Source organism: Lutra lutra, chromosome 13 (genome assembly GCF_902655055.1).
Source record: "Lutra lutra chromosome 13, mLutLut1.2, whole genome shotgun sequence".
Taxonomy (NCBI): Eukaryota; Metazoa; Chordata; class Mammalia; order Carnivora; family Mustelidae; genus Lutra; species Lutra lutra.
Window position 1 is genome coordinate 18,328,503 of NC_062290.1, and position 25,168 is coordinate 18,353,670.

The 25,168-nt window shown below is 35.1% G+C and overlaps 1 protein-coding gene across 3 annotated transcripts in view; it reads left to right on the forward strand.

The window, feature by feature from the left end:
- Window positions 1–25,168, forward strand: part of VPS13A (vacuolar protein sorting 13 homolog A) — a 236,782-nt gene that overhangs the window by 171,223 nt on the left and 40,391 nt on the right. For all 3 annotated transcript variants that reach the window (XM_047699156.1, XM_047699157.1, XM_047699155.1), the window contains exons 46-59: window positions 247–350; window positions 4,262–4,544; window positions 6,716–7,111; window positions 7,584–7,688; window positions 7,811–7,957; window positions 12,130–12,258; window positions 13,146–13,279; window positions 15,537–15,666; window positions 19,821–20,053; window positions 22,080–22,233; window positions 22,693–22,839; window positions 23,045–23,126; window positions 24,007–24,076; window positions 24,890–24,995. In XM_047699156.1, the coding sequence (XP_047555112.1) occupies window positions 247–350; window positions 4,262–4,544; window positions 6,716–7,111; window positions 7,584–7,688; window positions 7,811–7,957; window positions 12,130–12,258; window positions 13,146–13,279; window positions 15,537–15,666; window positions 19,821–20,053; window positions 22,080–22,233; window positions 22,693–22,839; window positions 23,045–23,126; window positions 24,007–24,076; window positions 24,890–24,995 (2,220 nt within the window). The remainder of the gene's footprint in view (window positions 1–246; window positions 351–4,261; window positions 4,545–6,715; window positions 7,112–7,583; window positions 7,689–7,810; window positions 7,958–12,129; window positions 12,259–13,145; window positions 13,280–15,536; window positions 15,667–19,820; window positions 20,054–22,079; window positions 22,234–22,692; window positions 22,840–23,044; window positions 23,127–24,006; window positions 24,077–24,889; window positions 24,996–25,168) is intronic.

Consider the following 25,168-nt stretch of genomic DNA (forward strand, 5'->3'; position numbering starts at 1 on the left):
CAGGCGCCCCCCTTCTAGGATTTTTAAAGTTTTGGTTTTGACTCACCTTTTCTATAAAAGTGGTGACCTTCCTTGTATTTTTTAGGATAAGTAATAGCGTGTTTACTTCTTTTCCTATTTATATAAATAAGCAAAATAAGTATTGCCTGCTAGTTTCTTTGTTGGGATATTTTGATGAGATTTTTAAAAAATATCTTTAGATTCTTAGACTAATGATACTAAGTATGATTTGTTTTTCTTTCTCAGATTAAAAATCATTTTTCAATCCCACTTTGTGTTTATGAAGGGAACACTTTATTGGGAACGGCTTCACCTGGAAGTGAATTCAACCTACCATTAACATCTTACCGGTGATTTTTCATTTCTTTGTCTTTTTATTTGCTCTAAAGTGTCTTATGGAATTTTTAGTTTATGATTTTGTAGGGGTATTTGTCTCTAAGTGATCAAAGTTAAATCAAATCTGTTTTGTTAATAACTTGTCTAACTTAAGTTTCAGGGTGCCTAGAAGGTTTTATTTTGTTTTGTTTTTTAAGAAATATTTAATGTATTTAATTTATACTATATAAATTACTTGTGTTTTACTAGTAAATACAATTATTACATGCTTATTGTATAGCTGCCATAACTAAAATCATTTATATATGATTTTTAGAAAATGTTCAGTTGAGCATGATTGGTAGCTTTTGGATTTATATACAGCTATTATGAAGTGATTTTTACTTTTCAAATGTTTTGCAGTGGAATTTTTAAAAATCCCTTTCAAAAACATTTTTTCTTTATATCTACATATTAATTGTTCAGTGATAGAATTATACTGTAAATTGTGACATATATACATTAATCTTCTAAAAATTAAACTGGATATAAAATCTTATATGTAAAATTCTTATAATATGCTAACGATGGGCTAGTCCTAAAATTACAGGATTAATATCATGACAAACAAATATTCTGGATATTTAATTAGGTTTGAAAATAATCTCTTTCAGGGATAGTGAACTCTATTGGAAAGCACTATCTTCCTGAAAATAAGCATTATAGTTTGTCTGAGTACCATTTCAGAACACACACTAGCCCTGGCCCAGACCTGTGCTGCAGAAGGACAGAGGCAGGACTGCACGCTGTGCTGAAATTCCTCTGCCTCTCATCTGATCCTTGTCCAGAGTTCCAGATTAGCTCTCTGCTGCTTACAGAGCAGCCTAGCAGTTACAGGCACATATTTTCAGTTAGTAGACCTGCTAGTTCTAATGAGTACTTTATTACTTATACCTCTAACCCTCAGTTGAAATCTCCTGTGGGAAAGAATGTTATTGTTGCGAGAACAACAATGTAGTTGTTTACTACTACATCTGACCTTATTCTAGGAAGGATTTTTGGTGGGTTACAAGACTAGATTAAAGGTGGCATATAGTTACGGACATTGGGGAAGGTATGTGATATGGTGAGTGCTGTGAAGTGTGTAAGCCTGATGATGCACAGATTAATAAAAAAATAAAAGATTACATGTAGAATATGTTTCACAACTTCTTTGAAGAAGTGTATCCTTACTTCATCCGTGAATGAGAAAACTTAATGGCATTTCACTTTATTTTTAATAAAGTTTTGCTGTAAATTTTGTGACTCTATCCATAGAAGAGAAAACTTAGGAGTATCTTTATACTTTCTTGTTCAAGGCTAAATATTAATTTGTCAAATGGAAATTAATTAATCTTAATTAGAATTATTAGTGATGAACCAGTTTGTATCTCACATTAGATGTGTTTCTAATCCAATTCTTTGATCTAGGTATGCTTATATAATGGCTACCTTTCCCTGGAGAATTTAAATAGATTAATCTTTGAATTTAATTTAACAGATATTTGTCAGGTGTTCTGCTGTGTATAAGGCTCTCCTGTGGGATGCCAAGATGAACTGGGCATGGCTGTGATTTTGAGAGATTGATGCGTTATGTAAATACAGAAGGAAGAAAACTGTGAGGTTGTAGGGAGAGGGTGTTAACAGAAAATCACAAAAAACAAAGCAAGTGTTATTGATTGACTCCTGGGTGAGATACATGAATTAAAGGTCAAACATAATAATATGCAGATTAGCAAAGAAAGGCAATCTTAAGTGGAAGGAATTGTATGAACGAAGGTAAGGAGGTCTGAAAGCACAGGGTTTGTATGTGTCTGTAAAGAATAGTTGCAGGATAGGGCGCCTGGGTGGCTCAGTGGGTTGGGCCACTGTCTTCGTCTTGGGTCATGGTCTCGGGGTCCTGGGATCAAGCCCCACATCAGGCTCTCTGCTCAGCGGGGAGCCTGCTTCCCCCTCTCTCTCTGCCTGCCTCTCTGCCTACTTGTGATTTCTCTCTGTCAAATGAGTGAATAAAATCTTTAAAAAAAAAAAATAGTTGCAAGATGATCAGAGTGCAGTATGCATCTTGTAACAGAACATTTGATACATAGTTTAAGTTCACATTGAGGTATTGCTCCCTCAGTTTCTTGCCCCTTTGATGTCAATTTTACCTTTTTCTTATATATCATCTTTTTTTTTTCTTTATTCTCTCAGAACGTTTGGTGTCCTGTTTCATGACCTTTCGTTCTAAAAGCTCTTCTTTCTCATTGAGAACCTCTTGTGTTTTCTTCCTATCCATTTCTTAAACTTTCCCTTAACCTGTCATATTTTTCAGGTGTTCTCTTCAGAATAAGGCTTTTTGGCAAAATTGTCACCTCTGCAAAAAGTTCTGAAGCTGTCTGGAAAGACTTCACTACACTCTCTTGCTTTCAGTCTGCTGTGTACATATGTTTTTTTGTACCTGTCACAATGCGCTAGTTCTCTTTTAACATTACATCCCCCACCTGATTGGGATCTCTGTAATACAGAGTAAAGAAGAACTTACTCATTTATTCATTTCCAGTTTTACCTTCTTGTTCATAAATAATGGGTCCAATAAAGGTTTTGATAATCTGGATGAGTTTATTGACATTGGTTTAATTTGGAGAAAATTAAGGTTTTTTTGTGGTTCTGTTTTATTTCATTTTTATTAACCTATAATGTATTATTTGTTTCAGGCATACAGGTCTGTGATTCATCAGTCTTACGCAATTCACAGCACTCAGCATAGCACATACCCTCCCCAATATCCATCACCCAGCCACCCCATCCCTTCGACTTCCCTCCCCTCCAGCCATCCCTCAGTTTGTTTCCTGAGGAAAATTAAGTTTTTAAGTATTAGAAGAATGGAAAAGAGAATGAAAATTACAGAGAAAATGTAAAAAACAAAATAGGTTAAATCGGATAACTGATTTGACAGATGATTAGATTTATGTATATGTCAAGGGAGATGGAAAAGTCGAATATTTTTTCATCGTCCAGAGTGCTAGTAGTTGGAAGTTCCTGAAAAGGGACACACAGAGAAATGGGTATGGACTGTTTAGAGTTCAATCTAGTGAATTTAAATAACTGTCAGGCATCATTATAGTAGTGTATAATGGATATTTAAGATTTTAGGACTAGAGCTTAGGACAAAATCTGGGCTGGAGGTAGTATGGACAGTTGTTGATTTGTAAGGGATAGTGTCACAATCATAGATGAATGGTTTTACAAGTATAAATATATTTAAGTGTTTACATTTGGACAAGTTAGGTTTGAAAAATGATTAAACCTAAAATATAATTGAAATGTACGCAGAGTGTGATATTTAAATATAAGAATTAATCATACATGATTTTATCACTGTCTTCTTGCAACCGGCTCTGCAACTGTGCCCAGTGTTTCAGCAATTCAATATCTATTAAAGGCTTTTGTTTGATTAACACTGAAACACTGTGATGTTTTTTTTAATGGAAATGTGTTTTTAGTTTATGAATTCAGTCATGACATGTATTTCCTGTGAGGACCACATATTCAGGAAAGCCAACATTTTAAGTTAAATGTGCAAATTAAAAGGTATTTGTATGTTTGCTTTGCATATATGATCTATAAAATTACATATTTTCTGTAGGAGACCAGTTATTATCTTATAAACTTTGAAGATAGTAAGTTTGTAAGAAAAATATTCTCCTCTTAAGAGCCAAATAACTTGATTAGTTTACAGAAAGTTAAGGGATGACAGTGTTTATTTACTGGTCTTTTTTTGCTATTTCCAAAAAGAATATGAAACCATAAAAAATTTATTACAAGTGCAGGGAGTGATGTAATTTCATTGTTCCAAAGTAGTAATCACCTAATTTATGTTTTCTTTTAAAGGATTTTAAAGCATATTGTTTCATCCTTTATACAGATCACCCCTTTCTCTGAAGCCAGAAGATGAGGACTATCAAGGGTGTGAAAGAATGGACTTTGAAGAAATTATAAAAAGTGATGGCACTTTTCTAAAGAGGAAATGTAGATCTAAAAATGCTGCTAAGAAACCGTTTATCATTCATGTTGTCCCAGAAAAAGATGATTTGGCTTCTCTGTCAGTGTATTCAGAAGATGGCTGGGACTTACCATACATAATGCATTTGTGGCCACCTATCCTGCTCCGAAATCTTCTTCCTTATAAAATTGCTTATTATATAGAGGTATTCTAGAATTTTTTAATGCCTTCCTGTCTTTGATTTTGTAGCTTTAGTTATTTAAATTATGAACCATAAAACAGTGTTTTAATGTTCTCATAAAAATGATAGTACTGGTGAATGGGTGGTCTAGATGTTTTTCACACGGGAAAAAAGTTTCCATCATTATAAAAAAAGGGGTTTTTAAAAATATATTATTTTTTCCACTGATTTACCATAGAAATCGGGTTACGAAATTGAATAGAAATTACATGCACAAAGGTGATATGCCATTTTTAAATCATTTATGAAAATGATATATATTTCTGTGGGAAAATTTAGAAAATAGAGCTAATAAAAATTTCCTATAATTACATCATCTGAAAGTTGAATGTACAAATAAAGATAGCATCTCAGGTTTAGAATACAGGTGTACCTCACTTCATCACACTTCTCAGAGAAACTCTGTGTTTTACAAATTTAAGATTTGTGGTAACCCTGTGTCAAGCAAGTCTGCCAGGACCGTTTTTCCAACAGTATTTCCTCACTTCATGTTTTTTATCATATTTTGGTAATTCTCACAGTATTTCAAACATTTCATTCTTAATGGTTATGATTCATGATCAGTGATTATGACTTGATAAAAGCTCAGATGATGGTTAACATTATTAGCAATAAAGTATTGAGGTGTATACATTGATTTCTAGACATAATGCTATTGCATACTTACTGGACTACAGTGCAGTGTAAACATGACTTATGTGCATTGGAAAACCAAGAAATTTATTTGACTTTATTGCAATATTTGGTTTATTGTGGTCTGGAACGGAACGCTCAGTGTCTCTGTGGTAGGCCTGTATATATCTTTAAAATCTTTTCCGTGCTTGTACATCTCATTTGTTATATATTTAAAAGATGGACACTAACTTCTGCAACAAGTATGTGAATTAGTCTTAATATTCAAATAATAGACTTAGCTAGAAAAAAAAAAAACCACCCTACATTATATTATTCCTGTGCTAGGTTTTGTCTGATAAATTGAGAGGGAGTTAACATATCTATGGTTTAAGGTTATCAATTTTCCATATGGTTGGCAGGTACCATAGCGGTTAACAATTTGTACCTCGCTATCAGATAGATCTGAGATTGAATCCTAGCTCTCTCATTTTATTAGCTTTGTGTCTTTAAACAAGTTGTATTATCTTTTTAAGTCATTTGTCCTAATCTATAAAGTAGGAATAGTAATAAAACCTGCATGGTTGGGATATGGGGGAAATAAAATTAGATAATACATGTGAAGGACTTTGCGTAGTGGCTCCCAGGCACATGGTTGCCAATTATTTCCTCTTTCACATCACCACGAACCACTACTATTCTTATTTTGTGAAATATTAATTAGCATGTCAGTCATCAATAATTTACATAATTTTTGCTTTAAGTAATTTAAAATCTTAAGAGATTCCTGTGTTCTAACAACGAGAAGGAATCAAGTTAGAGATGATGGAAAAACTGGTGATGTTCTGTCTGTGTCCCATTCGTATCGAGCTTTTAATTTGATCCTTTTAGAGGTCACATTTTGTTTGCTAGTTTCCAAAGGATATGATAAATTTTTAGGAATACAATTTAATTGTGGTAGGGAGAGAAGATTATAAGGGACAAGAGCAATTAGGAGACTCTTAAAGAGAGAGGTCACAGTGACATGAATTAATAAGGCTACAGTTGTGAGACATACAGAAGATACAGTATAGACAGTGATTGGAAATGGGTGATGAGGCATTGTTAAAAGCAAGACTGGAAATTAGTAGGTATTGCTTATTTTGGGTTACTATCATTTTTTTCATTTTGTAGTTTTCAAAACTAAAATCACTAATGGATAACATTTTTTAAATGTTTTACTAATGACAATGTTTTATAGTGTTGATTAGTTCCAGCATAGTTTTACTTTGTATTATTTAATTTTATCCTCACAGTAGTCCTTTGAAGTAGATCATTTATACCATTTTATAAATACGATAATTCAAATCTCAATTTGTAGAAGTTTATACAGTTGGCAGAGTTAGAACTCAAATACAAGTCTTCTGACTTGTTTTGACAGAGATGTTTCAAAAGCATGTGTATGACCTTTGGAATCATTAAATAGAATTTTTGGACCATTATTCTAACATGTTTAAAATTTTCCCATATTTTTTTTATTACAGGGGATTGAACATAAAGTTTATACTCTAAATGAAGGACATTCAGCCCATATTTGTACTGTGCAGTTGGAAAAAGCCAAACTACATTTAAAATTACTTGACTATCTTAATCATGATTGGAAAAGTGAATATTATATAAAACCTAACCAGCAAGATATTAGTTTCATCAATTTTACCTGTGTTACGGAAATAGAAAAGACTGATTTAGATATTGCTATCCATATGACTTATAATACCGGCCAGACAGTTGTGGCATTTCATAGTCCTTACTGGATGGTCAATAAAACCAGTCGGATGTTACAGTACAAGGCAGATGGAATTCACCGAAAGCATCCACCTAATTATAAGAAGCCAGTTCTGTTTTCTTTTCAACCAAAGCACTTTTTTAATAATAATAAGGTATGTAAGTTTTTTTTTAAAACTTTAATTCTCCTTTAGCTTCTTTTCACTCCTTTTAGTTTTTAGAGTTTTGAAGAATATTATAGAACAGCTAGAAATAACATTTAAATATTTGAAGTTAAAAAGATTAGAATTTAGGGACACCTGGGTGGCTTAGTTGGTTGGGTGTCTGCTTTCGGCTCAGGTTATGATCCCAGGGTCCTGGGATCGGGTTCCATGTCAGGCTCCTTGCTGAGTGGGGAGCCTGCTTCTCCCTCTGCCTGCTGTTCCCCCTGCTTGAGCTCTCTCTCTCTCTTTCTCTCTCTCTGAGACAAATAAGTATATAAAATATTTTTTAAAAAATTAGAATTTAGTATGGGAAAATGTTTAGTGCATTAATATAGTATTTATACAAAAAAGCAAAAAACATCAGTTGAGGTAGGAATTTTTAATGGTATCTAAATTGTAATGTATTTGGAATATTTTTTCCTAGGTTCAGCTTATGGTAACTGATAGTGAATTGTCAGATCAGTTTTCAATTGATACTGTTGGTAGTCATGGAGCTGTTAAATGTAAAGGCCTGAAAATGGACTATCAAGTGAGTTTATTCTCTGCTCATGGAGAAACTTCTATTTTAAACTGTGTGTACAGACTACTTAATTTTTATAAGGATGTTGTAATAATGGAACAGTTTTTGAAATGCTAATTTTTTCCCTTTAGGTTGGTGTCACTATAGACCTCAGCAGTTTTAACATTACCAGAATTGTGACATTTACTCCTTTTTACATGATTGAAAACAAAAGCAAATATCATATATCAGTGGCTGAACAGGGAAATGATAAATGGCTCTCTCTTGATTTGGAGCAGGTGGGTAGATGTATTTCAAAAATGTACCTCTTTAGATTTTCATTTTTCCTTGAAGTTAGACACCTGAAACACTATGTAAGTTTTTAACTGCACCCCCCCTCCTCACTTTATTTGTACCGAGCTCTAGATTTAATTATTAAAAACCAAACCTTGTCATTTAGGAGTGCATTGCTTGATGAGGGAAGTAGATATTTAACAACTAGTAACTAAGCAGTGTAAATACAGAAGTAGAAGCCTGGATAAGGTATAAAGTCAGTAAAGAGTAGAAAATTATTTACTCTTTCTGCAAAGTTATTAGGAATGCCTTTGTGGAATAAGTTAAGCCAGTTATTTTAAAAAGATGGTAGTAACTTAGGAATGAAATTTTGATTCTACACCATCTTTAGCTGTTGAACCTCTGGATGAGAATTTTCTGAAGGACTGCCTGAGGTTGATGGAATATTTCATTTTTGAGGAAATTTATTCTAAGAATATAAGAGAAGTACTTGCTGTTTTTGTTCAGTGTTCCTTCTTGCTTTTAAACCATCCTGCTGGGATTGTTATTCCTTTTTTTTTTTTTTAAGATTTATTTATTTATTTGACAGAGAGAGAGATCACAAGTAGACGGAGAGGCAGGCAGAGAGAGAGAGAGGGAAGCAGGCTCCCTGCTGAGCAGAGAGCCCGATGCCCGATGCGGGGCTCGATCCCAGGACCCTGAGATCATGACCTGAGCCGAAGGCAGCGGCTTAACCCACTGAGCCACCCAGGCACCCTGGGATTGTTATTCTTGACATTCTTCAGGTTTTTCCTTCAGAGCTCGTTTTGGAGGCAAATGCCATCAGTTTGTGTTTATCTGTAAAAGTTTTTGTCGTCTTTCTTTTATGATAATTTCTCTTGCTTTCTCTTCTATTTTTTCTCAACATGTGTAGATTTTACTCCAATGTTTTCTGGTTTCTACTTCAGTTGAAAATTCTCCTGTGATTCTGTCATTCCTTTAGAGGTCATTTTTCTTCCTAATTGCCTTCATGATTTTTGTCTTTGACGTTCCGTAGTTATACTACTGTTTGTCCACATGTGGATTCTGTCTTCATATCCTGCTTGAGATGCTATACTCTGAGATTTGTGGATCAATCTATTTCATAATTGCTATATATCTTGCAATTATTATCTCTTTAAATATTGTCTTTGCTTCGTCCTTCCATTTGCTTCTTCTTGGTCTTTAATCAGACATATTCTAGACCTCCGTATTCTATCTTCCATGTCTCAACTTTTTTTTTTTTTTTTTTTTTTTTTTTTACTATTTTCTAGCTATATAACTCTCTTTGCTGCATTCTGGATAAATTCTACATGTATATCTTTAATAATTTTCACTTTTACTCTGTCTAAATTGCTATTTAAGCCTTTAGTTGAGTTATTTGAATAATTGTATTTCTTAATTTCAGAAGTTCCACCTTTTTTTGAAGTCTGCCTGGTCATTCATTAGTGAATATTTGTGTATATTCCTTCGGTGCCTTGTGATACATTTGCTAAGAGAACCACAAGTCCCTGTGCTTGTGTAGTTCATGTTTCATTGCGGGGGAGTGGTTGTGGAAACATGAATATAATCAATTAGCAAAATATATAGTATGTTTAAAGGTGAAAAGTCTAATCAGGGAAATCAAATAAGACAGGTAGGAAGTGTTGAAAATTCTAGCAAGCACAAGGTGGGCTATAATTTTATATAAGGTGGTCAAGGATAGAATTCACTGAGGTCCTATTTGAGCAGACTTGTAGGAAATGTGGGGAAGTAGCAGTTGCCAGGAGCTCATCTGAGTTGCCGTGTGTCGGAGTAGCTGATTAGGGCAACAACTCAAAATGAAAGTAACAGTCAAGGCTTTAGTCCCTTACTGCCGTAGTATAATCAAGAGGCTAAACTGGAGAAAGTGCCAACTCTCCCTGCCCCATTCCTCTTTCCCTATGGAAGAGCATTGATCAGGGTTCAGGTGGTTGAGCACAGACTTGGGGGTTGTGTCACTGTCAAGGGAACCTTGAATAAGAGACTCTTCCAGTTTATGGACCTAAGGAATGAACGATGACAAGGGGGAAGAGCTAGGAGTAGAAAAGTACTGAAGACAGAGGAGAGAAAAAGCATCTTCAAGGTTCTCCCTATCTTCTTTTAAAGAGGTCTTGCAGGGAGATTCCTCTAAGAGGTCTCTGCCATGGGCCATGATAGAGAGGTGTCTGAATGAAGGTATCTTAGGTAGGAATTCAGATATGTGTAAAATGCATGGCTGGAAGCAAGGACTGGGTCCTTGAGATTGCTGTACGCTGAGTGAAGGGGGCAGCTTAGCCCTGTGAGGCCTGCCGGATAAGGCCTTTGTAATTGCCTATGATGTAATGTGATAAATTTTTAGCTGGGAGCTGCAATCCTCAGCCATGTGGCTCTCTGGGGAAAGAGAATTAGAGCCAGAAGAATCAGCCAGGGTAGATGTCCTGAAGTGGAAGAACCTTTGGCATGTTTGTGGGAGAGCAAAAGAGGCCAGTATTACTGGAGAGGGGAAAGTAGTAGAGAACAAGGCATGACAAGAGATGCAGTATGTCATGCAGAACTTGGGAGCCATTACAAAGATGTAGAACTCTCTGTGTCCAGTTGCTAAGATTACCAACTCCAGCTTTGTTTTGCTTAGGTATTTTCTTGGCGCATCTTCTCCCTTACCTAGAGCAGCTCTGTGTCTTGATTCTGTGTCTGTTGCAGATAACATTCTTGGGCCTTAGCTTTTCAAAAACCTGACTTACAGCCTCTGTCTTTGAACAGTTCATGTTTACATTAGGAGCAATTACAACTGCATAACAACTTATTTTTTATTTTACTTTCTCTGTTTCTTTTTGTTTTCACTTTTGTATTAAGGTAGATTTTCTTGTGCTAGTTTAAAATTATTACATTTCAGTTTTGGCTTATAGTGGTCAACCTTAAGATGTGTCCTCGTGATTATTGCCTGTGTTGATAGGTTAGACTTGCTTAGATCTCTGTTTTCCCACTACTAAAGACATGTACATTAGCACTTTCTCTAGTGGCAAGATTTTGAGCACATAATTCTTTAAAACGATACAGTGTAAATTACGGAACCTAGCATACATTTTTAAACCAAGGCTGCCAGGGAGTGGCAGGCTTAGGAATATCAAGAAACCATATCATTTTTAGTCTTCTTGGGTCCTCATGGTGCTTCAGTTATATTGCTGCTCTGTTGACCTTCCCATGTAAGTTCCTGCTCGGTTGCAAGAAGCCCTGAGTGGGGGCATTCTAAGCCTCTTAGAGCCTTAACTGTGTCTCATGTCTAGTTCCATTAGTTACCTCTTAAGGTTGAATAAGGCAGGCTTCAACAAGCTAAGGCGCTTGCCTTTAATGTCAGGTTTCTCCTATTGCTGCAGGCCATGTCATTGTGATGGGTGTCACACATGAACAGTTTCACTGAAGTCACTGAAGTCATCGGTCTGGTTGGGACCTATCACAGTAAGACAGGGTATGCAGAATAGTTCACAGGCCACACTGCTTCTCCTTTCCTCTTCTCTTAGCTCTTCTCTTTGTTTCCACTCCTGTTGTCTGGACTTCTCTCTCTCAGTGGGTCGACCGTTTCTCCTTTTACTAGTTTGGATTCCAGATCACTGATGTCCGTGTTGTTCCTTAAGGTTTTGAGCCTGTTTCCTACTCCGAACTTTAGATACTTCTCTCACTTTTTTACCCTTATTAGACTTCAAGGACTCTGGATTTGTGCATGACCCGATTCAACATTTGCGTGTACTTTGTTTGGCTCTTGTTTAATTACCAAGTGATACCCACAACCCGATTATGGTTATTAGGAACTGTATATACCCTTGTTTTAAACTGATCACTTGCTTCTCAGCTCAGCTTTTCCATGCTGATTTGTCAGCCCTCCTCTAGATCTCTGGACCACATTGACATCTCTTCGCCAGCACTCCGCTTACCACGGCTCCTCAACTTCCCACCCAGCACTGCCTGTGCTCATGGTGCCCACAGGTGGTGACCCAGCTCTAAGTTGGCAGCTCATAGCTGTTTAGCCAAGCAACCCACTAACTAGAGCAGTGTTAAAAGACATTTATTTTAAGTCTATCCTGATGGGTTTATTAAAATGATAAAATTTTGATGTTGAAAAAATTTTTTTTTTGTAAATAAGTGTATGTAATTTGTGTTTTAGTGTATCCCCTTTTGGCCAGAGGATGCTTCTAATGCACTTCTTATTCAAGTTGAAAGAAATCAAGGCCCTCCCAAAAAGATACATTTTAACAAGCAAGCAAATTGTATTTTATTGCGTCTGGATAATGAGGTGGGTGATTTTTTATGTGTGTGTGTGTGTGTGTGTGTGTGTATGTGTGTGTGTTTAGAGAAGCTATTATATACTTGTAATTTTGTCTGTACCTTTGATTGTTTTCCCTTTTACCAAAAAGGAACAAACATTTCTTTTAGTAAAGGGAAAAATTACTAAAAAGGAACAGAGACATAAAACAATTTAATTGTTAAACAGAATGTTAGAGTTCCTAGAATACTAGAACATCTGGAATTTGACCCATCTGTATATAGTAATTAAGATTCATGGTTTCCGGGGCGCCTGGGTGGCTCAGTGGGTTAAGCCGCTGCCTTCGGCTCAGGTCATGATCTCAGGGTCCTGGGATCGAGCCCCGCGTCGGGCTCTCTGCTCAGCGGGGAGCCTGTTTCCCTCTCTTTCTCTCTCTGCTTGCCTCTCTGTCTACTTGTGATCTCTCTCTCTGTCAAATAAATAAATAAATAAATCTTAAAAAATATATATATTTAAAAAAAAAAAGGATTCATGTTTCCCAGATATGCAGTAGAAAATCCTGACTTGCTTTCTTTCTTTTTTTTTTTTTTAAAGATTTTATTTATTTATTTGACAGAGAGAGATCACATGTAGATGGAGAGGCAGGCAGAGAGAGAGAGAGAGAGAGAGAGAGGGAAGCAGGATCCCCGCTGAGCAGAGAGCCCGATGCAGGACTCGATCCCAGGACCCTGATATCATGACCCGAGCTGAAGGCAGCGGCTTAACCCACTGAGCCACCCAGGCGCCCCTGACTTGCTTTCTTAATCATTAAAAAATGTACCAAGTTATGAATAGTCTTATTAAATGTTATTAAGTAATATTATTTGGAAAACTATCATGTAAGAGAATAATTTTTCTTTTTTCTCTTTTTTTCATAGCTTGGAGGTATTATAGCAGAAGTTAATTTGGCTGAGCATTCTACGGTTATTACATTTTCAGATTATCATGATGGAGCAGCTCCCTTCCTATTAATAAATCACACTAAGAGTGACATTGTTCAGTACAATCAAAGGTAAGAAGATTATCACAAATATGGTATCCTCCTGATTTTAGTAGAGTCTAGGTGATGGGACATTGACTCTATGATTATTTCTTTTTTTAAGATTGTTATTTATTTATTTATTTGAGGGAGAGAGGCAGAGGGAGGAGCAGACTCCCTGTGGGGCTCCATTCCAAGACCCTGGGATCATGACCTGAGCCAAAGACAGATGCCTAACCTGCTGACCCACCCAGGTGCCTCTTTATGATGATTTCTTAAGAATATAACACTGGTGGGGTGCCTGGGTGGTTCAGTCGGTTAAGTATCTGTCTTTGACTCAGGTCATGATCTCAGGATCCTGGGATTCAGCCCCATGTCTGGTTCTGTACTCAGCAGGGAGCATCCCTCTCCCTCTGCTCCTACCCAGTCCACTCAGTCCCCCCACCCCTGCCTGTGATCGCCCATGTGCATATGCGAGTGAGCTCTCTCTCTCTCTCAATAAAACCTTTTAAAAAAGTGTGTGTGTGTGTGTGTGTGTGTGTGTGTGTGTGTAACACTGATAATGACATTAAAGCTATGTAAAACAATGTCCTTATTTTTTAAAAAAAGGTATACTGAAGTATGTAGGGGTAAAACTGACATTAATATTTGTAATTTACTTTTTAAAAATTGTGATGTAATTGACATAACCTTATATTAGTTTCAGGAATGCAACATGATGATAGGATATTTATATATATTGCACACTGATCACCACAGTTAAGTCTAATTAACATCCATCACCGCACATAGTTACAAATTTTTTTTTTAAAGATTTTTATTTATTTATTTGACAGAGACACTGAGAGAGGGAACACAAGCAGGGGGAGTAGGAGAAGGAGAAGCAGGCCTCCCGCTGAGCAGGGAGCTCGATGTGGGCTTGATCCCAGGACCCTGGGATCATGACCTGAGCCCAAGGCAGATGCCCAATGACTGGGGCACCCAGATACCCCACAACATTTTATTTTCTTGTGATGAGAATGAAAATTTACTATTCTTAACTTTCACATATACAATACAGTATTATTAACTATAGCCACCACCATGCTGTACATTATATCTCCATGATTTGTTTATTTTATAACTGGAAGTTTGTACCCTTTGACCCCTTCACCCACTTCACACCCTATCCCCCCACCTCCCACCTCTAACAAACACCACTTTTTTTTTTTTTTTTTTAATTCTATGTGTTAGGATTTTTTCATTGTTTTCTTTTTCTGTTTTTGGCTTTTTAGATCCCTCTTATAAATACATAGGGATCATACAGTGTTTGTCTTTTTCTGTCTGACTTATTTCACTTAGCCCAGAATCAGCTACTGCTTCAACTCAGAAAAGTTATATTCTGTTATTTCCTTGGTTTGTATCTTCTCCAATTTTTTGTTTTTCTGGGAATTATTTTGTGAGTTGATTGAATTTGTTAGATTTACATACCATGTCTTAAGATTTTTTAAAAAGTAATTTAGCTATTTTGTTTTTGCTAGAATAAGACCATACTTAGGAGAGAGTTCCCAATTAAACTTTGTCAGATTTAGTATAGATAAAAGTTGGAATAATTTTCTCCCACAATTCATTTTTACTAAAACAGAAGCTCACAAAACAGTTTCAAAAATGGGGATGCCTGGGTGGCTCAGTTGGTGAAGCGCCTACTCAGGTCAAGATCCTGGGGTCCTGGAACCAAGCCCAGTATTGGGCTCCTAACTCAGCAGAGAGCCTGCTTCGCCCTCTGCCTGCCGCTCCCGCTGTGTGTGCTCTATCAAATAAACAAATAAATCTGTAAAAAAAAAAAAAAAAAAAAAAAAAAAATTTCAAAACATGAAACTCTTCATTTTCTAAGTGGGACAAACATTCCCTTGAAATATTCTCATTTCGGGGCACCTGGGTGGCTCAGTGGGTTAATCCTCTGCCTTCCGCTCAGGTTATGGTCTCAGGGTCCTGGGATCGAGCCCCGCATCGAGCTCCGCATCGGGCTCTCTGCTTGGCGGGGGGCCTGCTTCCCTCTCTTTCTCTGCCTGCTTCTCTGCCTACTTGTGATCTCTGTCTGTCAAATAAATAAAATCTTTAAAAAAAAAAAATTCTCATTTCTTTAGAAAACCTCTTTTTCATTGTATAAGGAAAAAATTTTCAATCTAGTCTTAAGCAGAACCATCACAAATCTCAATGAGTGGACTCCGAATCAAGTGTTATTTTAGGTTATTTATATATTCACATGTTTGTACTTAATTTAATGCATATTTTTTCCTATTTATGATAGTTCCCTCAGTGAAATAGAAGATTCCCTCCCTCCCGGAAAAGCAGTATTTTATACTTGGGCTGATCCAGTGGGCTCTAGAAAGCTGAAGTGGAGATGTGGAAAAAGCCATGGTGAAGTAACACAAAAGGATGTACGTATTGGGTTGAGTATTATTGTGTTCTGAGCATCCTTTTTTTTTTTTTTTAAAGTATTCTCTTCCGGCTTTGCTAGTTATAAGGCCTGTTTTATGTCTGTACTTTTAAACAACTGCCAAAGTTTTTTTTTGTTGTTTTTTTTTAAGTTTCAGGAGTAGAATTGAGTGATTCATCACTTCCATGTGATACCCAGTGTTCATCACTACCACTGCCCTCCTTAATCCTCATCACCCATCTCACCATCCCCCGCCGGCAAATCTGTTTGTTCTCCATAGTTAAGAGTCTGTTTTATGTTTGTCTCTTTTCTTTCCCCCTTATCTCCATTTGTTTTGTTTCTTAAATTCCACATGAGTGAAATCACATGGTATTTGTCGTTCTCTGACTTATTTTGCTAAATTAATATTCTCTAAGCAGCAGAAAGAGAAATCAAGGAAACGATCCCGCTTATAATTGCATCAAAAATCATAAGATACTAGGACTAAACCTAACCAAAGAGGTTAAAGAGCTGTTGGAGACAGCTCTTTAGTGAGTGTGTGAAGTGAGTGAAGTGTGAATGAGTGTGAAGTGTGAGTAAAGATGACACAAAGAAATAGAAAACCATTCCATGCTCATGGATTAGAACCAAATATTGTTTAAAAAAAAAAAAAAAAACAGCTGCCAATGATTTTAAAAGCAGTGTTCAAACTTTAACCAAAAACATTTAAAACCAGAAGGGGCCCTGTCATGGCTACATCCTTATCTGTGGCTGTTACATTATAAAAGGTACACTAGACTTAAGGGGGTGCTTTCAGCATTTGTCTCATAAACAGATATAGTCCTACACTGACAGTCATTTTAGGTCAATGTGGCTTCTGTGAGGATCATTTAGGGACCCACTAAGGAATTTATTTTTGAGTGGTTTATTATAATGATAAAGATATATATAAACATTTTCCAGTAACATTTTGAGTGACTTTTTGAGAAATTTTTATTAAAGTGTTATTAGTTGGGATGCCTGGTGGTTCAGTCAGTTAAGTGTCTGCCTTCCACTCTGGACATAATCTCAGGGTCCTGGGATTGAGTCCCTCATCGGGCTCTTTGCTCAGCAGAGAACCTGATTCTCCCTCTAACTGCCACTCCCTCCCCCTGCTTGTTCTCTCTCTCTCTCTCTCTCTCTGACAAATAAATAAATGAAATCTTAAAAAAATATAAGACTTTCAAAATTCATCTTAATTTGACCCCTATTATAATTTTTTTTTACCACTCATTATTATTTCTTCTTATCAATAGGCTAGTTTTATCTCATTCCCATTTTAAAGGGAACACTGAATATTAAGTCACTAGGTGTGTCCTTATTGAAGTTTTGGTTTTGGTTAATTATCAAATTAAGGTGGTTGACTTCTAGTTTGTAAAAGTGCATGTGTCTGTTTATGAATAAAAGAATGAATACTGAAATTTTATCAGTTGTTAGGCTTTTAATTTTTTTTCCTCTCTGGAGATGATTATGTGATTTTTGGACTTCACCTTATTTGAGAGGGTGATTTGTATGGTTTGTTTTAAGTATCAGACTAGCCTTGTGTTTCTGGAATTGGCTTGCTGATGTTTTCAGACTTTTATTGGTATTTATGAGAAAGTAATGCCCATACTAGATTTTGCTATTTAAGATTATGCTGACATCTGAAACATGTTTAGAAATGCAGTTTTCGTATTTTCTTGACGAATGTATGTAAGACTCATATACTTTTTTCCTTGAATGTTAGCCAGAATTCACCAGTGAAGCCAGGCCATCTTAGCCTGTAGTTGTTTTTGTAGGGAGGTTTTAAATTATGAACTACTTCTTTGTTATTATGTAGGACAATTCAGTTTCCTATTTCTGCTCATCATTTTAGGAAAAGGTTTTCCAAGAATGTGTCTATTTCATCAGATTTTCCTAATAAATTGATAAAAATATTTTTATCATAACCATCTGTTTAATTTTAATTTATAGTGATTCTCTTTTTCATTATTGGTGTAGATTATTTGTATTTTCATTCCTTTTTCCTTGATAAGTTTTACTTAGGATTTACCAGTTTAATTCTTACTTTCTATCAGAAATCCATTGTTTTGCTCTTTTGATGATCTCTTTTATACATTTGTGTTCATTTTCACCTGCTTCTACTCTAATCTATATTATATTCTTTCATCTTTATTTCCTCAAAATTCTTGAGATAGGGGTGCCTGGGTGGCTCAGTGAGTTAAGCATCTGCCTTTGGCTCAGGTCATAATCCTGGGGTCCTGGAATCAAGCCCCACATCGGGCTCTCTGCTCAATCTGGGAGCTTGCTTCTCCCTCTGTCTGCTTCCCTTGCTTGTGCATGCTCACTCTCTCTTTCAAATAAAGAAAATAAAATGTTTTTAAAAATCTCTGAAAATATTACTGTCACATAAGCAAAACAATAAGCAAAGTAGCCACATAAGCAAAGTAGTAACGATTCTGGGCTATGGTATGATTTGTTTAAAGTAATGATTCAAGATGAAAAAAAAATTAATTCTTGGGATAGATACTGTGTTAGTCTACTTGGGCTGCCATGACCAAATACCTTAGACTGGGTGGCTTAAGCAACACAAATTTATTTCTCAGAGTTTGAGAGCTGGAAAACCAAATCAAAGTGCCAGCACGGTCAGGTTCTGGTGAACCTGGTGAGGACTCTTCTTGACTTGGAGTTGAGCATCCTCTCCCTATGTCCTTAGCAGGATACTCCTCCTATTGGATCAGAGCCCCAACTCCTCCAAGGCCTTGTGTCCAAAAGAGTCACATTGGCGACTGGGACTTCAACATATGACTTTGGGAGAGTGAGAGGATACAATTGAGTTAATAGCAGATACTGAGATCTGGTTTTCAGATTCATTATAAGGTGAATGTGTATGGTACGACATGTCTCCCCCCACCATCTCAGACCTCCAGTGGATGCTTGAAACCACCAATAGAGTACTAAGCCCTATATAAACCATGTTTTTTTCCTATGCATACATACCTATGATAAAGTTTAATTTACAAATTAGGCACAGTGAGAGATAAAAACAAAAACTTAATAATAAAATGGAACAATTATTTACTGTAATAAAATCCTATGAGTGTAGTCTCTCAAAATATTTTATACTCACCCTTCTAGTGATGATGTGAGATGATAAAATACATACATGGTGAGATGAAGTGAGATGAAAGATGTAGGTAGGCATTGGGATGTAGTATTAGACTACTGTTGACCTTCTGACCATATGTCAGAAGGAGGATCATCTGCTTCTAGAACGTGGTTGACCACAGGTAGCTGAAACTGGAATGCAGAACCTAGGAGAAGGGGAAGTACTGTATATTAAAATTTCCTATTGATCAGAATATTCACTAGAACATTGACCAAAAATTCATGACTGACTGTTAATTATTAGCATTTGCTATTATCTTCTCATTGAAATTCAATACCCTGATATTAATACAATGCTTATAAATAAGGGCTTCCTGCCAAATTAATCATGTGGTAAATACCTGTGCTTTATAGAGCATGTAACTGAAGTGTCAGATATTTTTTATCCTATTTAGTTCAGCTCTGTAAGGAAATTAAATTTCTGACTGAACAACTTTTAACATATAACACAGTGATTAGTCTTAGAATAAAGCAGAGAAAATAATACTTTGTGTTATTGATTAGCCTACAAAAGAAGACTAATTAAATTTTATTAAGATGTTGAAAAAACAGTAACAGTTGACCTGTCTTCCTGATTAATTACTTCATAATAATAATGGCAGAAGCAAACATCAACTGATTTTTATTATGCAAATTTATGACTTACGCAAATATTCATTCAGTTTGTCTAAACCTTTGAAAGTTACCATTACAATTCTCATTTTTCAGATGTGGAATCTAGATTTCCTCTTGGTTAAGACTCTAGTTTTGGGGTGCCTGGGTGGCTCAGTCGTTAAGCGTCTGACTTCGGCTCTGGTCATGATTCCAGGGTCCTAGGATCCAGCCCCCATTGAGCTCCCTGCTCAGCGGGAAGTCTGCTTCTCCCTCTCCCACTCCCTGTGCTTGTATTCCCTCTCTCATTGTCTTCTGTCTGTCAAACAAATGAATAAGATCTTTTAAAAAAAAAAAAAAAGACTCTAATTTTTAATTTTTTTGATGGTTTTGTTTTAGGATATGATGACACCTATAAATTCAGGGAAAAAGACGATTTATTTAGTTTCATTCTTTGAAGGCTTACAGCGCATTATTTTATTCACTGAAGATCCAAGGGTATTCAAAGCAACATATGAAAGTGAGAAAGCAGAGTTAGCAGAGCAAGAAATTGTGTTGGCCTTACAAGATGTTGGAATTTCTCTCGTCAACAACTACACAAAGCAGGAGGTAGCCTATATTGGCATTACAAGGTTAGATACATTAAATGATTAGTTCTTAATCATTAAGAATGGTGATAATAAAATTATAATATAGTTTAAGTTTTGTGTTTTGACTGTTATACTAAGGTAATGCTGATTTAAAAATGCCTTTGAGATTATTTTTTGCCTTTTGAGATAAAGATATCTCAAAATCAGATTTATAAATCGTGTCTTATGTTTATTTAGCTTATCAAAAGTATTCTTAACATGTCATAAGGAAATATTTAATTTTCTCTTACTACCTATCAGAGTGTAGGATACAGTATGGATGCTCCATAAATAGTTGTTGGGGGAGTAAAGCCAATCATTATTTAATTTGAGCTTGACACTTAATTTTAAGATACAGTAAGGTAATATGGAATATATCATTTCCCTCTAAGTCATCACCAGTTTTACTGGTGCCTTTAATATTCCTATTAAAGTGCCTTTAATATTCCTATTCATAAATACTTAAGGTAAAATTAATTTGTATACATTAATGCCTAATTTTGAGGGCATTTCTAGATTCCAGTCTGTATAATATAGGATAATATTATCCAGGATAATAGTTTTAATCCTGGAGTTTAAGCTGTCAAATATATATGTTAAAAGGTATATGATACAGGTTTGAAATTGTTTATCTGTATAAATTCATCTACAAACGCCTTTGACTTTTCATTGAATGAAATCCATGCCATTTAAAAAGGAATATTATAAACTATTTTCTTACAAATTTTTATTCTCAAGAAATGTGTTTATTACTTGCTAACTGCTATGCTAAATGATGTGAGTGCAATGAGGAATAATATACTGTTCCTGCCTGTTTATTAAGTGAATATAAATTTTAGAGGGAATTAATAAATAGAATACTTAAATAACTTATGTATATAAAGAGAGCAGTTTTAGAATGTGGTTGGATGTTTTTATTCTGTATTTAAGTCTCTCAGCAATTTTTCAGTAGATGAGATTTGTTCCATCCCCTTTTAGACTATACTTCACACCTTGTCTCATTTTAACCCTCCCATTTTCTCTCACACCTCACTGCCTTGTATCCCATTTCAGTCAGAAAATGGAAGCAGTCTGAAGGGAATTTCCAAAGACCCACTCCCCCAAATCACAACTTTCTACCCATGAGCATTTTTACCTACACACTGTGCTAACATCTTCTCCACTGTTATCATAGATACATGTGCTCCTAGTTAAAAATATTTTTCAACTTTGCATTCGATTCCATTTCCTTTTGCCTTCTTGAGACATTGATTACACAGTTCTCTTCTTTATTTCTCCTACATCAATAATTTTTGGCTCTCTTTTGGGTTATGTCCATCAGTATTCTTTATCTCAACTTAAAAAATTCTCTTGAGCCTACCTACTGCCCACTTTTTAGCTTCCCTTTATAACCATACTCCTCAAAAGTGTTAATAATTATGGATGAATTTAATATACTCACTATATCCAATTATTATTTTACCCATTCTTCCTTTAACTACTCCCAGCAGGATTTTGCTGTCAACACACCATGACATTGGTCTTGTCAGGATCACCAGAGACCAGTCCTCATGTTGCTTAAGTGTGTAACACACAGATCCCTTCTTGGTAGTTTTACTTTGCCTTGACTTTCAGGGTACTTGATCATCTTTGTTTTTCTTTCTATCCCAGAATTCTCCACTTCATGTGTTGGTTCCTTGTCTTCTCAGCTGCTTAATATTGGGTGCCCTGGGGCCCTCATACATGAGTCCTCTTCTCTGTTTCAAATAACACATATTTTTCTATTTACTATTTATGGTCTGTCACTCAGCTAAAATAAAGCTGTAGGATGGCAAAGATGTTTACTGATAATATCCCTACAACCTAAAATAGTGCCTGAGTAAAAGTCTAAATATTGATTGAATCAGTTCGTATTTTTAAATCTGTAGTGTGCCTCCATATTACTGGGGATATTATAAATTTTACTGAAGGTTTTGCAGTTCATGTAATAAACCAGGTAAAATGAAAATGTTTATAAATTAGCAGTATGATTTTTGCTTTCATGTAAAAGTTCTGATGTGGTTTGGGAGACAAAGCCCAAGAAGAAGGCAAGATGGAAGCCAATGAGTGTAAAGCACACTGAGAAGTTAGAGAAGGAATTTAAGGAATATACTGAATCTTCACCTGCAGAAGATAAGGTTATCGAATTGGACACTAACATTCCGGTAATATTTTTAAGTACTGATCCGAAGTTTTAATTTTTACCTGTTAAAATTAGATGAATTACTAGTGACCTTTAAGGAAAGTCTGGTTTCCTTGCAAAGCAGTGAATTCTATCATATATAATAAGTTGTCTGTATTAACAACTCAGACTTGCTCTTAAGATGCTAATGATCTACTCCTTAGTTAACAAGAAGCCAATATGTTGTTTTACTTATTTTACTTTTTAAATTATTTTTCCTTTTATCAGTTTAATATTTTTAGTAAATTTATATAAAAAGTGATACAACTAAGCTCTAAGGATTAAATTGAACATTTTTTCTGAGTTGTATTGGAGAGATCCAATCTAGTCAACTGTTTAGCTTACTGTTTTAATTATCTTTAGTGTTTTTGGTACAAAGTTCTAATTTTAATCAATTATGAAATGCAGAGAAATTCAGTGTTTTGTGGGGGATATTTTTCAGGTTCGCTTCACACCTAGTGGTACTAACATGAAAATTCTGCAGCCACATGTAATAGCTATAAGAAGAAATTATCTTCCAGCATTAAAAGTAGAATATAGCACATCTGCACATCAGTCATCATTTAGAATTCAAGTTTACAGAATACAGGTGAGTCTGAAAAGATAGTCAAATTGTGTTCATAAGGAACATAGGAATAAACCAAATATATTCATTCCCATAGTCTCTCTTACCTAGTATTTCAGTTTCATTGTTGAACTGGACTGCTTGATTCTTTCTACTTATTAAATCTTGTTTTTCTGGTAGGGTTCTGTAATTAACATAGTAATATACTGACCTGTTTTTATTTTCTTAGATCCAAAACCAGATACATGGTGCTATATTTCCATTTGTGTTTTATCCAATTAAACCTCCCAAGTCGGTCACCATGGATTCAGGTGTGTTTGTATTTTTAGATTGCCATAAAAATGTATCAGCTGTATGGTTTACCATAAAAACACGAAATGAAACCATTCTCAAGTTTAGTTTCTGTGGGATCATTAGAAAATTAAACCTCTTGGAAAGGAACAAGTACTCAACTAAGGTCAACTTAGTTGTAAGTCAACTAAGTAAATTAAAGTAAGTCAACTAAGCAACGCATTGACTGAATTCTGAGGAGAAGATTAATTACAAATATATATTTAAATTTTTAGAAATATTAGTGACTTGTAAATCCCCGTTTAAAAGCCACTAGGACCTTTGAATAAATCGTGAAGAAAATCAAATTCAGAGTGGTTTCTAACCATGGGAAATGTCCTGTATTCTCTAGCTGAATGTAATGACGAGTCTGTTCTATCCTCTGCTTCCCCTTCATATTCCTTCTTTCTTTGCTATACCTCTTCCCCTTTCTCTTTCCTCCCCACTCCCTTTGCTTTCCACTACCCACCTCCACACCACTGGCTCTGAACTATCTAAGGAGGTATTGATAATCTGCTTGGAAGCTTTCGACCATTGTACATGCCCAAGCCCCTTTACCTGGAAGTCCAGGACAAGACCCTGAAAACTGTGTTTTCACAGTGTTTCCCTGGTGATTCTAATGCATACTTCTACTTTAAAATCACTAACTTAAAGGATTAGTTATCTTCTAAGTAAATACAGATAATTAAAAAAAAAAAACCTGGCATCTGAAATTAAGACCTTACAAATAGTAATTTTAATTGATACTCATGATTTAGTAAATAAGTTAGTTCTACATTGTGATGTGTATTAAATTGCAAGAAAATGTTTATCTTTTGTTTAAAGCATCGTGGGATTAATCATATTTATTAACTTTTGTAGCTCCAAAGCCCTTTACAGATGTCAGTATTGTCATGAGATCTGCAGGGCATTCCCAGATATCACGTATTAAGTAAGTGTCAATATATTTCTGTGTGTTTATTTAATGTTTTTATTTAAATATGTGAATTAATTATACTCTTTAAAAAATCAATTTCAGGTGAGTCAAAGGTTTAAGTGCAAAATATTAAATTATGAAGATCATTAGGAAAATCAATTTTATAATCTTAAAGAGTCAGAAGGCTCTGAATGAAATGTACTTACATTTTATTTTCTCAGTTAAGTTTTCTGTAATTACTGCATATTGTTTTAGAAACAAGAAAATACTGCTTTAAAATGGTCACCATCCAATCTAAGAAATAAAATATTGACAGAAACATCCATTGATATATTACCCTCCTATTTCTTGTTTTCTCCACCTTATACCACAATAAACACTAATTTCATCCCTTACATCTTAAAATATAGTTTATTGTACGTATGTACGTAAACATTATGCTTCTTAGTTTTCCCTTTTTTTCCTAATTAAAAAAAATTGTTTTTTGGTTAAACTGAAAATATACTATTAGGGCTGGATTTTTTCATTCAACTTTTTACTAAAATTTATTATTTTTGCTGTATGTAACTAGAGTTTATTATCACTATTATATAATATTCTGCCATATGACTGTATACCATAGTTTACTTACCAGTTTTCTCTTCATAGGCATTTTCACATTTTGAGTTTGTTGCTATTATGAACAGTGTTGCCATGACAATTTTATTTGTTCATCTATAAAATCCTGAATTTCAGCATTCTAATAATTATCTAATGCTTTTTTCTCATCTCATTTTTTAAATGCACTTTAATCGATGGCTTTTAAATGTTTTCTACTTTGTATTATAGGTATTTCAAGGTGTTGATCCAAGAAATGGACCTCAGGTTAGATCTTGGATTTGTCTATGCTTTAGCAGAACTTATGACAGAAGCCGAAGTGACTGAAAAAACTGAGGTGAGATTTAGAATGATAGTATTAACAGGAAGGATTGGGGAAGGAGGAGGACTAAAAAAATTAGAAATTTTTTAATGTATTAAAATGGTTTTGGTCCATTTTAAAAATAAAATTTTTAAATTTTTCTTACGCTGCTATGGTGGGTAAATTGGTAGAAATCCCATTTTCAGATT